The 17,128-nt window shown below is 46.5% G+C and overlaps 1 protein-coding gene across 2 annotated transcripts in view; it reads right to left on the reverse strand.

The window, feature by feature from the left end:
- The window catches only part of LOC125626024 (nuclear receptor subfamily 2 group F member 5), a 34,631-nt gene extending 17,708 nt beyond the window's left edge, over positions 1 to 16,923 (reverse strand). The window contains exon 1 of one of the 2 annotated variants that reach the window (XM_048828690.2): positions 16,487 to 16,923. Coding sequence is in view for 1 of the 2 variants with exons in the window: in XM_048828689.2 (XP_048684646.1) it covers positions 13,601 to 13,997 (397 nt within the window). In the remaining variant the exon portion in view is untranslated. Of the gene's footprint in view, positions 1 to 13,600; positions 14,003 to 16,486 lie in introns of those variants that run through there. The other variant, XM_048828689.2, reaches the window with a different exon arrangement.
- Between the last annotated feature and the right edge of the window lie 205 nt (positions 16,924 to 17,128).

Genomic DNA, 17,128 nt, shown 5'->3' on the forward strand with positions numbered 1-17,128 from the left:
GCACAGATAATAACAACAATGCCTCCTGGCTCTATCATCAGTGGATCTCACAGTGCTTTATAAAGGAGGTCAGAAGCATTGTCCCCATTTTACTGATGGGGAAACTGAGGCACAGAGAGGGGATGTGATTTGCCCATGGCCATCCAGTAGGCCAATGGCAGAGCTCAGTTGGGTCTCCTGCATCCTAGTCCAGTGCACGATGCACAACGCCTCCTTTCCCACCATCTACGTACCCGCTCAAAGACACCGAGCAGGTGAAGCCGAAGGGGTGGGGCACGAATTGGCCTCGCTTCGTCAGTGACGCGCTTTTTCGTTTTGTTGAGTAATTGGAGGGAGGGTGGGGAACGGTCCCACTGATCTTTGTTGTTGTTCTCCGGGTCCCAGCTCCCAGAATCATGGGAGAATCTCAGCTTTCATTATAAACAAGCAAAAAACCCGAATGGTCCGGTCCCTGTGGCTGCAAAGAAAGGGCTGGAAACCTGACCCCTGAAAGGCTCAGAGAAACCAGAAGGCAAACAAAAAGAACCCCAAGGTTGATTGGCGTAAAAATCATGACATTTTATAAAATAACCTCAGTTTTAGTGGAGCCCTGACTCCTGATTTCTGAACCCTTTGGATCCGCAATACTGAATTAGTGAGAGTGGTCTGTTCGTCCCCTTGTACAGTCCAAGATGGGGGCTCCTAGATGCTACCATAATACACCTAATGGCAATAAAAATCTACAGCCCATAGCACAATGAGGTCCTGGTCCATGATTTGGGGCACCAAGGCAGTACCGTAATGCACCTAATAGCAATAAAAAATGTATGTCGCCTAGCACAATGGGTTTCAGGTTTCTGATTCCATGCCTAGGGCTGGTAGGTACTACCAGGAGACGATGACATCAGAATCATAGCAGAGCAATGACACACGCCATAGATTTTTGGCTCCAGACCCAAAGCTGAGGGGTGTTTTGGATCTGTGGATGCTCTGTGCTTTGCGGTTTCTCTTGCCATAGAGATCCGAGCAGACGGCGCCCCATGAGTCCAGCTGCAGCACAGTGGCTAAAACAGCCTGCAATAGCAAACACAGCAGCCTTGTCTGCTGCATGTCATACTGAATTCTGCTGCCCCGTAGCTAGTTGGGTGGATCTGAGAGTGATAGATTCCTAGGACTGTTGTGATCAGCTAGCCTGACCTCCTGTGTAGCCCAGGCCCGAGAACTTCCCCACAATAATCCCTAGAGCAGAGCGTTTAGAAAACCAGCCGATTTTGATTTCAAAATTGTCAGCGATGGAGACTCTGCCGTGATCCTTGGGATGTTGGGCCAGTGCTTAATGACACTGGCTGTTAAAAATGTACACCTTATTTCTTGTCTGAATTTATCTCGCTTCAATGTCCAGCCATTGGATCACGACATACCTTTCTCTGCTACGTGGACGAGCCCGTTATTAAATATTTGCCCCTCTTGTACGTACGTACGTACATACAGACGGTAATCAGCTCACCTGCTCTTTCTTAAGCAAAATGGATTGAGCCCTTTGAGTCTGTCACTCTAAGGTAGATTTTCTAATGGCTCCTCTTGGCTCCCTCTCCAACTGATCAACACTCTTCTCGAATGATGCGCACCACAACCGGACGCAGGAGTCCAGCAGCAGTGGGTCTTGCGATAGCTTGATGAGATCAGTTTAATTTGATGGGGCAGCTTCACAGGAAACTGCCTCGCGCCTGGCTGTGGTTGTCATCGCCCGGCCGTGCATTAAACGGTGAAGGAGACATGCATGGAATATACCATTGACCGATCCTGAGCGCACCCCAAACACCTGTTAGCACGACAGGTGCCCTCAGGATCAGGCCATTTGGTCTTAAACACCCCAACTGAAAGGGTGCAAATCTGGACCTTGTTGTACAGGTAGAACCCTATCCCCCATCTCGTTCAGAGCAGCAGGTTGCTGGAGGGCTGAATATGATGCCCAGATGCAGCTACTGGCCCTATAGCAAAGCAGGGGGGAAGTTTAGCAAAGGATGGCAGAGGGCTGAGACAGTACGTATGCAACCCACTGGGGAGCGTGTATGACAAGCAATGGAGTCTTTGGTTTGGTGGCCAAACCAAAAATTCCAGAAAAAATATTATTTTCCAGTCAATTGGAAACAAAAATTTTCATTTTTTTCCTCACCAAAATTTTGTTTCATTCACTGCTCCTGAACTCACAGGGAGCCGTCCACTTGGATCACCGGGCAAAGAGAAACCACAAGACACGGGATACCCCTCGATCCAAAACACCCTTCGGCTTTGGATCTGCAGCCAAAATTTGCAGCTTGTCATTTCCCTGCTAACTATTTGTTATTTATCATTTTATTTGACCAGAAAAAGAAAAAATTGCATTTTGTTTTCTGGGGTTTTTTTTAAATCCTTGTTTGTTCGTTTAAAATAAATCTAGCTAAATTTCCAAATGAAATGACAGTTTGAAATGAAAAGTCCATTGTAAACAGCCATTTTCTATTTACAGGTTTCAGAGTAACAGCCGTGTTAGTCTGTATTCGCAAAAAGAAAAGGAGGACTTGTGGCACCTTAGAGACTAACCCATTTATTTGAGCATAAGCTTTCGTGAGCTACAGATCACTTCATCGGAGAAAGCTTATGCTCAAATAAATGGATTAGTCTCTAAGGTGCCACAAGTCCTCCTTTTCTATTTTCTATTTAGTTTTTCCTGGCTGGAACTATTTGCTGAATTCGACCCAGATTTGGAATAGTTTCATTGACCCGAAACTGCATTTTGCAGTGAATAAACTATTTGACTGAAAAATATAGCCCAGCTCCTGAATAGATCCTGATCTACTGAGGATCTGAAATTCTCACTCCTTGCCGGGGAGTTTTAGCTTGAGCTGCCGAAGCTCCTGGTTTTAGTTGTGTAGAAGGTCCCCAGTTTGATCCCCAGTGCATTGGCCAAGAGGGAAACCATCACACATGCATGCCTGTGAAATGTCCCTATGCAATGGATAGCAGGGCAGGCAGCTATAACAGTGGGTGCATGGCTGTTTTGTGCATCTGCCCTTCTTATTAGCATATGGGAGCAGAGAGACTGGTTCAATGAGCTCAGCCTTGCAAATAAAAATAAAAAAAAAAAAATCACCCTACCAGCGCAGACACAAGATCTGCTCATCCACCTTCCCACCAGTGATGGAAAAATTAGTGAGACTTTGCTAACTTGTCAAAAAACTAGCTCCTGACCCACCCGCCTCGGTGAGTAGGCGCAGAGAATATTTTGCAAAGCTGGGTTAGCTAATCTATCCTGCCGGAAAGGAACGACTGAAAGGGGTTCCTGGGGACCTGAGAGCCAAAACAGCTGGGATGGGGAAATTCAGCCTCTTTTTTCCCCCCCTAAACAACCAGTATCTATTGCCTGCCGTAAGGTTTAACCCGCACTCTAGCGTCGTACAGTCGCTCTCTAGAACAATCTCTGCTAGCACCTTTCCTCCGACGCACCCAAAGCGTCCCCTAAATACAAATGCCGCCTTCCTACACCATTCCACAAGGCAGGGAGCTGTCTACCCATTGCACAAGCAGGTAAACTGAAGCACCGAGAGGAAATAACTTGCAGCCAGTTGCGTAGCATATCTGTGGTAGCACTCAGAATAGAACCCAGGAGTCCTGACTCTAACCACTAGGCTCCAGTCTCCTTCCAGAGCTGGGAACAGAAGCCAGGTGTCCTGACCCCCACTCCCTGCTCTAACAATTAGCTCAGACATCTTCCCTAAGGTACACATGTGGCTCAGTTTTTCAAAGACCTTGACTGCTATTTAGGCAACTCAGTAAAGGCCAGATTTTCCAAAGAATGCAACATTTGCGGTGCTGGGCTCTCTGGATTATTTTGGTGGCTATATGGGAGCTAAGCTGTTGTGAAGAGCTGGTCCTTAGGTAGCACCTGGCTCTGATGGAGCCCCCATGCAAGAACTGCAAATGTGACATCCCACCATATTGAGCAGGGTTGCTGTAACAAGGACACTTCAATCCTGGGTTGTTTCTTTGGCCAAAACAATTGTTGTGTTTGTTCCGCTGTTCCCCAAAGAACAAACCACACGTTTTACCCCAATCGCGCTGGCCGGGGATGCCTGGACGTGTTGCACCTTTGAGAATATGCGGAGGGTTTCCCTCCCTGACTTATCCACCCGCCAGGCTTATCACAAAACAAATGTTTGTCCTTCTTCCACTGAGCATCAAATAGCCCCAGTCTGGTGGACAAGGGCCAGATCCTCAGCTGGTGTAAATCAGCATGGCTCAAAGGAACTCCATTAAACGAGATGAGACTCTGACCCGGACGTTTTTTTTGCCCTCTGGTCCAGGATCAAATTGATGAAGTTCGCTCATGTCTCGTTTGGAATGCTGTCTGAAAGCCAAGACCTGCTCTGATCTGCCAGGATAAAACCTAGGTGTTTTTTACTCTCCATTGCTAGGCATATTGGAAAGGTGGGGGTCAATAGATTCTTCCATTTTTTGGTGTATTAATTAAAAGAGCTGTGAGAATAATTGAGAGATTGGTTCACTGGCCATTCTGAAAGGAATTTTGGGTCAAATTGAAAAGTAAATTTCAAAACAAAAAGTCACTTCAAATTGAAACATTTCATTTCAAAAGCATCAAAATGAAACTTTTCGATTTTTTTTTCTTTGTTTTTCGGCCAAAAGAATTGGACAAACGTGAGACGAATTTACGCAACGTTTTGGTCAACCTGCATCTGCATTTTGGAGGGGTTGGGGAAGGTTTCCGCCAGCCCTAGATTTAACAGAAAAGATAGAACCCAGGACTTGGATCACGGAAAACTTTCGAGGCCACCGTCAGCTGACACTGGTTGATTCTCATGCCCACTTTGCTTTGGGGTGTACAGCCGCAGAAGGTGCAGGAGAATCTTGACTCTGTGGATCTGGGATTTGGAGTGCGGGTAATAATGTATTTGTGAAATTCCTAGAGGGAGGTGTTTATGTATGTGTGAAAAGGGGTGGGGGGGAATATGGGACAAAGCCCCTGCTGCTGCTGACAGAGGAACCGATCAGATTGCGATTTATTTAGCAAATGATCATGCAAACCATCAGAAAAATGGGGGTGGGGAAGGGAATTTGTTTCCGTGACTTGGCAGAGATGGTGTTTAGAACTAGGGAGGAGTTTAGAGGGAGCCATTTGACTTTAGCACCCATAGTTTAGATTTTTGTATTCAAAAGAAACTGATTTGGTCGTGCAGCTCTAGGGGCAAGTAAAGGAGATGGGGGATTTTTCTTGCTCTCGGCCAGCCTGCTCCGCATCCCAGCAACAAACGTCCAAAACCAGTAAGGGCCTGAAAAGCTGGAAGCTGGTTTTAGACTGGTAGAAAACACCAAAAAAGTAGCTTTTCTGTTGGGCCCCCGCCCTTGTGCTATCATTACACCAAGCGCTAAGTGGATAGAAAAAGCAACCGGGGCAGAATGGGTGGACCTGGTTTTCACTTACTCAAAAGTGTTGTCTTCATGGGAAAGTTTTTTCAGGATAACCTCAGGTCAGCTCTAGGCTAAAGACTTCTTCCAGCATAGCTCTGTCAGTCAGAGAGGTGTGATCCCTGACCAACAGACCCAAGCTGGCACAAGCCGCTGGCGTAGCAATGCTGAGTTTTTACCAGTATCACTTGTTTCGCTCGGACTAAGAGATACTGTTTTGCTGGTCCACACTAGGAGGGCTTTGCCCGTCTAGTATACTCTAGTGTTCCTAGATTAGCCCTGGCCTAAAGCAGATGAGAACTTTTCCTCCAGTATCTGAAGGCCTTGTTTTGGTTTAGTTCACATCCCTTGGGACGGAGGGTTAAACTGAACTGAAAAATCCCACTCTTATACCAGAATATGGGATTATCTGAACACGGAATAGCTAGCCCCATACGAAGCCCCTGTAACATGGACACGATTATACTGGCATACCTCCATAAGGGATGGGGCATAGACCACACTGGTATAAGGCACCTTGGTACTGATCTCCACTAGGGATTGCATTGGGACGACTATACTGGTAGAAAATCACCGCCTAATCGTTTTAGCCCGAGAATGCACACACCGAGGGCACGCCATTGGTGAAAGACGCAGCCTCACAGGCCTGATTCGGACAAGTCTCCCTGAACAACCCATTGGCACTATGCCCTCCTAAGGAGGGCAGAATCAGACCCTCGCATCGTCCAGTGGATTGTGACTCAGCGAGGTCTCGGTAAGGGCTCTCATCCCAGTTCTAGCACCAGCATGCTGCGTGATGCAAGTCAAGTAGTCATGTCCCGTCTCTGTGCCTCAGTTTCCCCTCCACGCCTTTGTCTATCCGGTCTACTTAGCCTGTAAATCCTTTGGAACAAGGATTCTCTTCAACAACACCCAGCGCCATCGGGCCCTGATCTCATGTACAGCCTTCAGGTGCTACCATAACACACGTAATAACAACTCTTCTCCCAATGACCACCCTCCCTCTGAGGATCTCCAAGCCCTTTACAAACACTAACCCCCGTGGGGTTGTCATGGGGAAAACCGAGGCATGGAAAGGAGAATTAACCCATCCATGTTCACAAAGCCAGGAAGCAAAACCTTTTCCCCAGCTCAGTCCTCGGGATTGCGAGGGAACGGACTAACTTGACCGCTTCTGTATTTGAATCCTTTTCGGGTCAAAGACTAAAGCTCCTGCCAGTGAACTACAGCGCAGGCTGAGGGTCCAGCCAGCTGTTGCACCAAATGCTGTGAAGTTAGGAGGAAAAAATAGAAAGGATTTGTTCTTTTTTTATGTACCAAAAATGATATATACACGTCCGAAAACTCTTCCGTAGCAGAGAGCAACTACAGTTCATTAGATACTAGTTGCTGAGGCACTGGGGATCTTAGAAATTGGGGAGGATACAGGTTTCATTGGATAGACAAGAGACAGAACTGGAGAGAGAGAGACAAGATAGAATTGGAATTGACTAAAAACAACCAGTGTCTTTCCTTCCGCGGCACTGTAAACGGGTTTTTGCTCTAAGCATGTACAGACCAGTCATGTTGTGCCAGGCACGCTTCCCCATAAAGCCATGAGAGTAATGCAGGAGGGGGAGAGAGGGGCTTTGTTTAATGAAAACGTGAGTGGTTTCTCTACCACCGCTGCCTCAAAAACAAGGGGCCCAATCTCCCAACCCTTACTTCCACGAGCAGTCCTATGCAAATCAATGACGTTGCTCAAGTGAATGAGAGTGGCCTTTGCATTTCAGGGGCCCGAGACCTGTGGTCAATAGCTGTCTTTGCCGCGTGAAAGGATTCCTAGCACTGGGTTTTTCCAACCAGCTAACAGGGCGACAAGGGAAGTTTAGGCACTCAGGGGCCCGATGGTCAGTCAATGTAAATTGTCAATATGTAACACCAGAAAGAGAGGCTGACCGCTGCTGGCATTGAAGTCAATGGAGTGATGACAATATACACCCGCTGAAAATCTGCCCCTCAGTTTAGAAGGCTGCTTCCCCTTGCCAAAGTCTCACTGTCTGGGGATTTCATAGAAGAAGAAGAAGAACGCATACACTGTTATACTATGGCGCAGATCTGCCGCTGGTATCAAGTGTGACAGCTTAGACCAGCTGAAGAGATGCCTAAATCTACTATAAGACCTTGCACCTAAAAGGACCTCACAGACATTAACAAATTAAGCCTAACAACATTCCTGGGAGGTCGGGGACATGCAATACCAGGATACATCAGAGTTCTATGAACCGTCTACCTTCCACGAGTACCAAAGAGTCTCATAATTGATTTGTTTGCAGCTGTAGTAGTAACAGTTTAAAAATCCACCCATGTCTCAGCAGTAAGGGTAAGCCCAGTTATCAACACGCTGGCTGAGAAAATACATGTCCCATGGAGAGCAATATTTTGTGGACAGCTTCTTCCACACAGGGAAAGAAAAAAAAAAAAAAAAAGGGCAGATTCTGATCTAAATGACACCAGCCTAAATCAGGAGTTGAGTTCAGCAGTGGATTTACACAAGTAATGCAACTCAGATCAGAATCTAGGCAGAAACTCTACGTAAGTAGATGGGGAGTGCGGGAGTTCGCTTAGAAAACAAAACATGGCTCTGTGTCTATTGATCAGAAACAAGGAAGGCACCTTTCTCTTTGTCATGAAATACCATGTAAATTTAGGGGGATACAGCAATTAGTAATAGCAGTAATACAAAGAAGAGATATCTAAGAACTGAAAAAGAGGTGATTTCTCTGCCGTGTATTTCCTAGGCCCTGAGGGAATTGTTTCTAATCTTTGGTGATTGCTAGCAAAATACTGGTGACCACCCAAAAAATTGCTGATTTTTTATGCCTAAAATAATTCCTGTTTTATTTTAAAAAAAATCAAATGGCTTTGAAAAAAATCAAAGGGCTACACAGACACTCAAATTTAAAAAATCAAACTTATTTTTAAAATAAATGCCCCCTCTCTCTCCTCCCTAATATTACTCAGCTTTACAGACCAACTTTTCGAAAGAGCTCAGTTCCCATTTCGGAACCTATCTAAACCATCCAGGTTTCCACCAGTGCATCTCAATAGATGCCCGGCACTTCTTAAAATTCTACTCCCTCGATTATTTGTAAGCCAGAGAGAATTGTGACATTCTAATTCACTTTTTTGGGGCAGTGACCTGCCAGTGTCACTAGTTTCTAGTCAATTTCACTTTCAGGCCCTGATGCACAGTGCTGCAAAGGGGAAGCCAGCAAGCCAAGGAAATGGTTGCTTGGTTAAAAAGAAAGAAAAATTCCTATTCTCTCTGGAATTAAATAAATAAATAAATAAATCACAGAAACATTTCCATTATTTTGGGCCAAATTTGGTAGATTATCGCCGCGGTAGATTATTGCATAAATGCAATGTACCTAGTGAGCATGTAAAATCAGCCAGATACTGTGAGGGCAGATGCTTTAGAAATGCATTTAACAATAACAAACCTTCCTTATGACCCTGGTGGCAAATCCTTTAAACTGGGCGGTTAAACTTCAGTGAGATGGCTAATAGATTGCTAGCCGTTTGCCCACCAAAAGTGACAGAGGTGTTTAAATGGCGAAAGGGGATTTCTCCTAATCGTTATAATAATTAACAAAAGACCTAATCTGCGGGGAACGCAACGTGACCCGTTTCCAATGCCAAGTGCGAGGGGCAGAAAAGCAAAAATTACACTATTCTATTGCTGGGAAATGGATTGGGGAATAGAGCTATTGAAAGTTCACTCAATGCCACTATACTCGGAGTGAATTCACCCCAATCAAATAATATTGATGAAACTAAAAAAAAATGAAACGTAACGTTCTGAAAATCAGCACATATACTGGACCATTCCCATACCCTTGTTCAATCTATTTGTTTCCATGTGCCCCTTTTTAAAGTTAAATGACTTTCCAGATGAAGTCATCACTCGCTACCAAACCTTTATGCAAGTCTATTTGTAATTAAATTTCCCTTAAATATTCTTGATCTGAGGAAAAAGGCTGCAATAAGAAACATCCCTTGTAAGATACAATTTGAATTCTATGTTTGGAATTCATTAATACACTCCAGAATTGTTCCGTAGAGCCCAGTTTTTGTAAATTGCATTTAAGGATTTGGATGGAAATTTGATTTTTTGTTTTTTTGAGTGGGGTTTTGTGGGCTTTCTCCAGCTATCATTCCCAGCCTACGATAACTGGCAAAGAATTAAAATATCATTTCTGAACCTACGCTCAATAATTTCAGCTGCATGTGTGTGTTCTGCATAGAAGCAAGGGAATCATTCAAACAACTCCTGAAATCCTTTGAATCAAAAAATTATCCCAAATTTAAATTGGTATGGAACAAATTATATAATGTAGCATTACATAATCAGAAAAAGATAAGTAGATGTATCTTGATAGATAGATGTCTTTGTTTATGTTCACCTAATAGTTGAAGCTTACTTGACAATGTAAATATTTACCTGGTATAAAATTCCAAGTAAAATGGATATTAAAAAATCAAAAGGAATACAGAGAAGAGAGCTGTTTAAAAATGCTTTTGAATCTCTCAACATAGATGTTTCAAATGTTGAGTAACCACTAAAAAAATTTAGTGTCCGCTCAACCAGAATTGTAGTGATCTAAGCTCACCTTGGGCTATAAAGACATGTTTGTTAATGAACACAGGCCAACAATTTTCTTATTATGCTACCTAATGCTGTGTAGGGTTATGACAGACGTCATGTTTAGCTCAGCAGTTCAATAAGTTACCTGACTCAGCTTCTCTCTCTATTTACAAAAAAAAAAAAAAAAAAGAAAGAAAGAAAAAGAAAAAAAGACTTTGTCAAATCCTCAGCACATGTTGATTTCAGCCTAGCTGGACCAATTTACACCCAGTGAGAATCTGACCACTGTATGATGCGTGCATTTGGACAGCAGGCATCTTTTTGCATTAGCCCAGGGGTCCCTGCCTAACCACCACTAGAACGTCAATTTTATTTTAAAGAGATGACTTTTAAGGCAGAGGTTTCTGGGTGTGAATATGGCTCCAGACTGCAAGAACTTTTGCCCTGTGAAACTCTCCAACATAGCGTTTTGCCGGGTGCCTAGCACCATGTCACCCAAATGCGTTATAAGGGCCTCAGTAAAGGGAATAATAGAGGTAAAACTGTCCCCTTTCTAACTTCCTTTTCTCAAAGCCATGCCCATGATCTGAGAAGCATTAATCGCCAGATTTGACAGAGGGCTTAATAAAGAAATTAACACACACAACTGAAAAGAAAATAAGGAGGGAAGGAAATAGATTGAGCTATCCCAGCTCCCAGCTGGATCAGGGATAAATCATAAGGATTTTATGCTGATGATTTGAATGGTCATTTGTGCAGAATAAATTTATTAGCAGCTTTCTCGTGTATATATAAGTATATATAAACAAACGAGAGTAGCAAGAGTTGCTAAGATCTGCTACTAGTACCCATTGGAGATATGCAGTAATCATCTCACCAAAAGAAGATTAAATGCCATGAATGCATTATTGCAGCCAAATTACTGGGCATGTTCACAGAAAGGGAGGGGGCAAAGTTTTCAAAGAAAAATCTTACTCTGGAGAGTGGGGAGGGAAGGGATTTGCCTTGATGTTTTCTTAAATATGTCCCATCATGGGAGAGAAACTTTACCACTTTTTCCAACTCATTCCTTAACTGAGAAAATTAAATGTACAAGAGAAGTCTTTAATAGTATGGTTGAAATGCTGATCATTTGTGCAAAGTTCAAAAATAATGTGATTCCTATTTAAGTTGTATGGATTCTTGATTGTTACTAGTTAAAGAAGGTAGTTCGCATTATGAAGGAATTACCATACATACTGAGTATTATTGTTATACGTGTATCTTATACTGAGAGACTCCCATGCTGTCGCATGCTTTCTGCAATCCTACATTTGCGCGAGTGTAACTTAATAAAAAAATTTCTCCAGGGCTTTGAGATCTGATGAAAGATGCTATCTGAATGCTAGGTATGTTGTTGTTTCCGCTCAATATATTTGTGTGAGGAAACCATGCATGTTACATTACTGCTAAATTCTAGTTTAATTTTAAACCCTGATAATGGTTAATATAAGGATGGTGAATTCAGTGTAATCAGCTTTGGCCTTTTTTTTTTATTCCTATCACAGACATACAGATGCATTTTTAAAAAAAGAATATTTCTATTCCTACTGGTTTTCACTGCCTACCTAGTTCTAAATAAAATGAATATGGGCACAGTGAAAATTCCTACCTCTGCAGAGAAACTCTCTCTAAATCAAGCCCTATTTAAAAACCCAAGAGAAACTATAAGGTTCACTGGTTCGAAGGATTAATTTCACTGATCAGATAGTCAAGTTAAATATGAATTAGGGTTATTTCCCATGATCCTTTTGTTGTAATCTACAAGCAAAGGGTCTTGGGGAAATTTCGCCTTTTAAGGATTCTGCTTTTCTCTTGCTAAAGAACAATCAACAAATATCCAGGCTTTACTTTCTCAGGCCCAAATGGGGAAGTACAGTAGACAACACTGGGGAATCAGTATGCAGGAATGTTAAGGGGGAGGCTGATGAATTTGGGATTGGCAAAAAGGACAAACCATCTGATTTTGTGTAGATCAGAAATTTCAGCCAAAGGCTGGTGCAATGTTTAATTCAGTTGAATGAAAGTTCCCTGATATTTGCCCTGCAACAGGTATCTGAAGTTTGCCCTTCATTTAAAAAACAAAATAGCTACATGGAACAGGAAAGGAAAACCAGTCTGAAATGCAGGGGGGCAGCAAATAAAACAGAGATGAGTTGAGAACTCGTCAAAAGCAATTCTGACACATTTCTAGCCTGTGGGTTTCCACTTTACCAGGATCCCTGTTAAGAAATGGTATCTGGAATTCTCTTGGCACTGGGAAGTATATAGGATGGGAATGATACTAAGAACATACCAAGTCCCTAAGACGGCAGCGTAGCAACTGTAAACTCGCAGCTAGAGAGGAAGAACCCTGGCTAGGGCTTTGGGGAATAGATAGCAGGGTTGCAAGGAAGGAAGGAAGAGAATACATAGGGAACCACAGGGCTCCTGCAAGGAGGACTGTCAAGTGGAAGGGTGATGCCTGGTACACATGACCCTGTTGCCTTCAGTGAGGGGGAAGCTGATCAGACAGTTCCGCACAGGTGGGCATCCTGTCTAGAGAGCAGAGAAAGGATGGGATAGGAGAGAGTGAGAAAATAGAGGGAAAGAAATAAAAGAGAGATGTCATTAGAGAGGGGAGGGAGAGAGACATTTAGTGAAATAGAAAAGGGGATGGAGAGAGAGGAGGAGGGAATCGGAAGGGAAGAAAGATTTAGAGAAGGAAAAGGAAAGTAGTGAGAAAAGAGAAAGTGGATGAATGAGAAAATGGTAGAGACGTAGAAAAGAAAGGCATGAAGACATTCAAGAGTGAGAACGGGGAGAGATAAAAGAAAAAGAATTTAAAAAGAGAGATTTTCTTGCTCTTTTTCATTTCTCTGTCTTCGGAATGAGAGAGAGGAATGACCAGAGAAAGAAAACCTTTCATTCTTTCTCCCCTTTTGCATTCCTTTTTCCCCCTCTGTCACTCCTCTTCCTGAGAAAGAAAGAAAGAACAGAGAGAGAGGAGAGAGAGATCCAGAGAACACAGAGAGAGAAAGAGAGAGAGAGAGACTAGAGAAGGAACATCGAAAGAAACCAGGGGAAAGAAAGCAAGATAACAGAGAGAGAGAGAAATGAAAGAGAAACACAGAAGGGACGAAAAGAGAGAACAAAAAGAAAGAGAAGACAGACAGGGAGAAAGGGAGAGCAGAGGGGGGGAAGGGAACCCAGGAAGAGACAGAGAGAAGAGAACCCAGAAAGAGAAGCGAGAGGGAAGAACAGAAAGAAGGAGAAGACGGAGAAAGGGAACCCAGAGGCAGAGAGAAGAGCACACAGAGAGAAAGACAGGGAGGTCAGAGGGACGGAAGGGACCCCAGGAAGAGACAGAGAGGAGGGGACACGGACAGGGAGACCCCGGAGGAAAGGCGAGGCAGCCAGGCGAGGCTGGAGAGCGAAGGAGCGGCGGGGCCAGGGCCGGGCCGAGCCGAGCCGAGCCGGGCCGGGCCGGGCCGGGCGGGGGGCGCTCACCTTCCCGGCGCATGCCGACCTTGAGGCACTTCTTGAGGCGGCAGAACTGGCACTGGTTGCGGTGATGCTGGTCGATGGGGCACTCCCGGTTGCTGCGGCAGGTGTAGCTGAGGTTGCGGCGCACCGAGCGCTTGAAGAAGCTCTTGCAGCCCTCGCAGGTGAACTGCCCGTAGTGCTTCCCGCTGGACTTGTCCCCGCACACCATGCAGTCCACGCTCGGCGGGGCGCCCCCCTTCTCGCCCGCCTCCGGCGCGCCCGCGGCCACCGCGCCCTTCGGGGGGCCCGGCGGCGGAGGGGCCACGCCGGGCTCCGGAGCGCACGGCAGGCCCGGCGGGGGCTGGGCGCCGGGCGGGCCCCCGGGGATCTCCTCCTGCCAAGGGTTCACGACCATGGCCATACTAGCGGGGGGAGGGGCAGGGGCAGGAGGAGAGGGGGGGGAGAGGAGTCAGGATGGGGGGAAGGAGGAAGGAGCGGTGGAGGAGAGGACTCGGGACGGCGGGATGGAGGAAGGAGCGGTGGAGGAGAGGAGTCGGGACGGGGGGAAGGAGGAAGAAGCGGTGGAGGAGAGGAGTCAGGATGGGGGGAAGGAGGAAGGAGCGGTGGAGGAGAGGAGTCGGGATGGGGGGAAGGAGGAAGGAGCGGTGGAGGAGAGGAGTCGGGACGGGGGGAAGGAGGAAGGAGCGGTGGAGGAGAGGACTCGGGACGGCGGGATGGAGGAAGGAGCGGTGGAGGAGAGGAGTCGGGACGGGGGGATGGAGGAAGGAGCGGTGGATGAGAGGAGTCGGGACGGGGGGATGGAGGAAGGAGCGGTGGAGGAGAGGAGTCGGGATGGGGGGAAGGAGGAAGGAGCGGTGGAGGAGAGGAGTCGGGACGGGGGGAAGGAGGAAGAAGCGGTGGAGGAGAGGAGTCAGGATGGGGGGATGAGGAAGGAGCGGTGGAGGAGAGGACTCGGGACGGGGGGAAGGAGGAAGGAGCGGTGGAGGAGAGGAGTCGGGACGGGGGGAAGGAGGAAGGAGCGGTGGAGGAGAGGACTCGGGACGGGGGGATGGAGGAAGGAGCGGTGGAGGAGAGGACTCGGGACGGGAAGGAGGAAGGAGCGGTGGAGGACAGGAGTCGGGACGGGGGGAAGGAGAGATGGAGGCGAGAACTCGGGATGGGGGGAAGGAGGAAGGGGCGGTAGAGGAGAAGACTCGGGATGAGGGGAGGGAGGAAGGAGCGGTGGAGGGGAGAACTCGGGATGGGGGGAGGGAGGAAGGCGAGATGGAGGAGAGAACTCGGGATGGGGGGAAGGGGAGGTAGAGGAGAGGAGTCGGGATGGGGGGAAGGAGAGGTGGAGGAGAGCCGGAGAATCGGGATCGGGGCGAGGATAGGAAGAAGGGAAGAGGGAGCAGATAAATCGACGGCGGAGGAGAGAAAGAAAGTTAATCCACCCAGCAAGGAAAGGAATCAATAAGAAGGGGGTGGTATTTTGAAGTCTCTCCCCTATGATCGCAATGGAATTCGTTCAGTTTCTTCGTGGCTCCCAAATTCTCCAGCAACCGAGAGAGAGAGAGACAATCAGCTCCTTTCTAAAAACACCCTCTCTTGCCCCCTTCTGTCCTGGCGTGGGGGACACGGGAGAAGAGAGGTTTGTTTAGATTAAATTCTCTCTCCCTGTTGGGTGTGTATCTAGAATAACAGATAATTAATATTTGCAATGTCGATTTGGTATTTGCAAAGAGCAGAATTATAATCGGGTGGGGGGGGGTGGGGGGGAGGAAGAAGAGAGCTAAAATGACGAAGCCAGATTCCTGGAGGGTTTTATTGTCATTTCAGCCACTCCAAAAATCCACCGCTCTCGTCTTCCCCACCCCATTAAAACAACCCCAACAAAACTTTGCTGGACGCAGAAACTCCCAAGGGACTTCCGATTCCTTACGGATCTGGTATGGGGCGGGAGGGAAGACAGAGAAAGGGAGAAAAGGGGGAAGAGGGAAAAAAAATCCATCAAAATGCTATCAAGCGTTAAGTATTTCACAATAAACTCTCAGCCAATTTGGACCCTGGCTTCTCTTCCAAACCCATCTGAATGACATGCCAGAGGCCGAACACACACCGCGCAGGTTGGCAACAGATCTAAAAAAAAAAAAAAAAAAGATTCTCCCCCGGTCCCCCTCACGTGCATCCAAATTTAAAAGCGATTAATTCCTAATCAACCCCAGAGAACCCTAATTACAAACACAACCGGTCGCCAAGATCTCAAATAAAACCACACGCCCTCCCCACGCACCGAGGGATCCTGCATACATTGGGAGAGCGGATGGTTCCTCGCTTGTCCTCAGTTAATGCAAACACAGGAATCCAGATAGCCCACCAAATTCGCAGACTAGGCTCGGGTCCGCGCTTTGTTTCTCTAGTCAATTTCACTGCCTCTGATCAGGCGGAAAAGTTGGGCGTAAAAGGGTAAGGGAACAAATAAAAATAACGTACAAAATAAGGCAGCGTTTAAATCGTCTTGGGTTTTGCAGAGTTTATCCGTCTCCGATTCTCCCTTCCCTTTATAGGAGGGACTATCCCCGCGTCTCTTTCACACACGCGATTATCTGCCAATACTTCTGTGCAAGTATCGGGATGTGCGTGTTTTGTTTGGTCTGAATCGGAATATTTCCCTTCGTTTTCCCTTCTCGCTTCGATTTCTAGCCGGCAACCAGACGGGCTTCTTTCTACTTTGCACCCCCCTGGCAATTTTGTTTAAAGTGATTTTATTTTGAAGGGGGATAAAGGTGTACCAAAATATGTAAATCGGAAAAGAAACGCTTCCAGAAGAGGCAAAAGTGGGGTGGGGGGGGGGGAACAATGGGAGCAGAGCTAAATAGAGAGAGATCATTTAAAAGAAACGTACTGTACCTTGGGAAAGGCAATGTCTTTTCTCTTCTGTCTCAGCCTTGGGGGATGATGCTCTACAGTGTAGCTGCTGGTTTGTGTCTTTTAAAAGCTAGATTATTAATCACACGCACATTTCACAAGATTTTCTCTCCCCCCCCCCCCTTGGTGTGTGTGTGTGTGTCTGCGTATGACTTGCAGGCTCATAAAAGTCAAGATCTGAAATGAGATGGAGACAGATTCCACCTTTTGAATTTTCCTCTGTCTTCTCTTCCCCCTCCTTGGACAGAAGCAAGGGGGGGGCTTGGGGGGGGAAGGTGGGGCTGGGGAAGAAGGGGGGGGGGAAATCGCAACACACACAAACTTTTAAAGTGAAAGAATGGCCCTTTTGCTTGTCAATTCCCCCCCCCCGGCCCCTCCCCCCGAAGATGTTCCCTGGGAGGATCACGTGGCGAGCGGCTGAACTCTGACAGTGGAATTCATTGACAATGTGGCCATGGAGACACGTTCCTTATAAGGCCCAACATTCCAAGTAGGGGAGGGGGCTGGGGATGGAACCAGCCCTTGCAACGCCGCGGAGCCCTCCCTCAATCAACGTTGCAGAGGGCCCTGATTGGTGCAGCCCTCGGGAGGCGGTGGGTGGGCGTGGCTGGCTCTGGTCAATGG

This window comes from Caretta caretta, chromosome 24 (genome assembly GCF_965140235.1).
Source record: "Caretta caretta isolate rCarCar2 chromosome 24, rCarCar1.hap1, whole genome shotgun sequence".
In the NCBI taxonomy this organism is placed as follows: Eukaryota; Metazoa; Chordata; order Testudines; family Cheloniidae; genus Caretta; species Caretta caretta.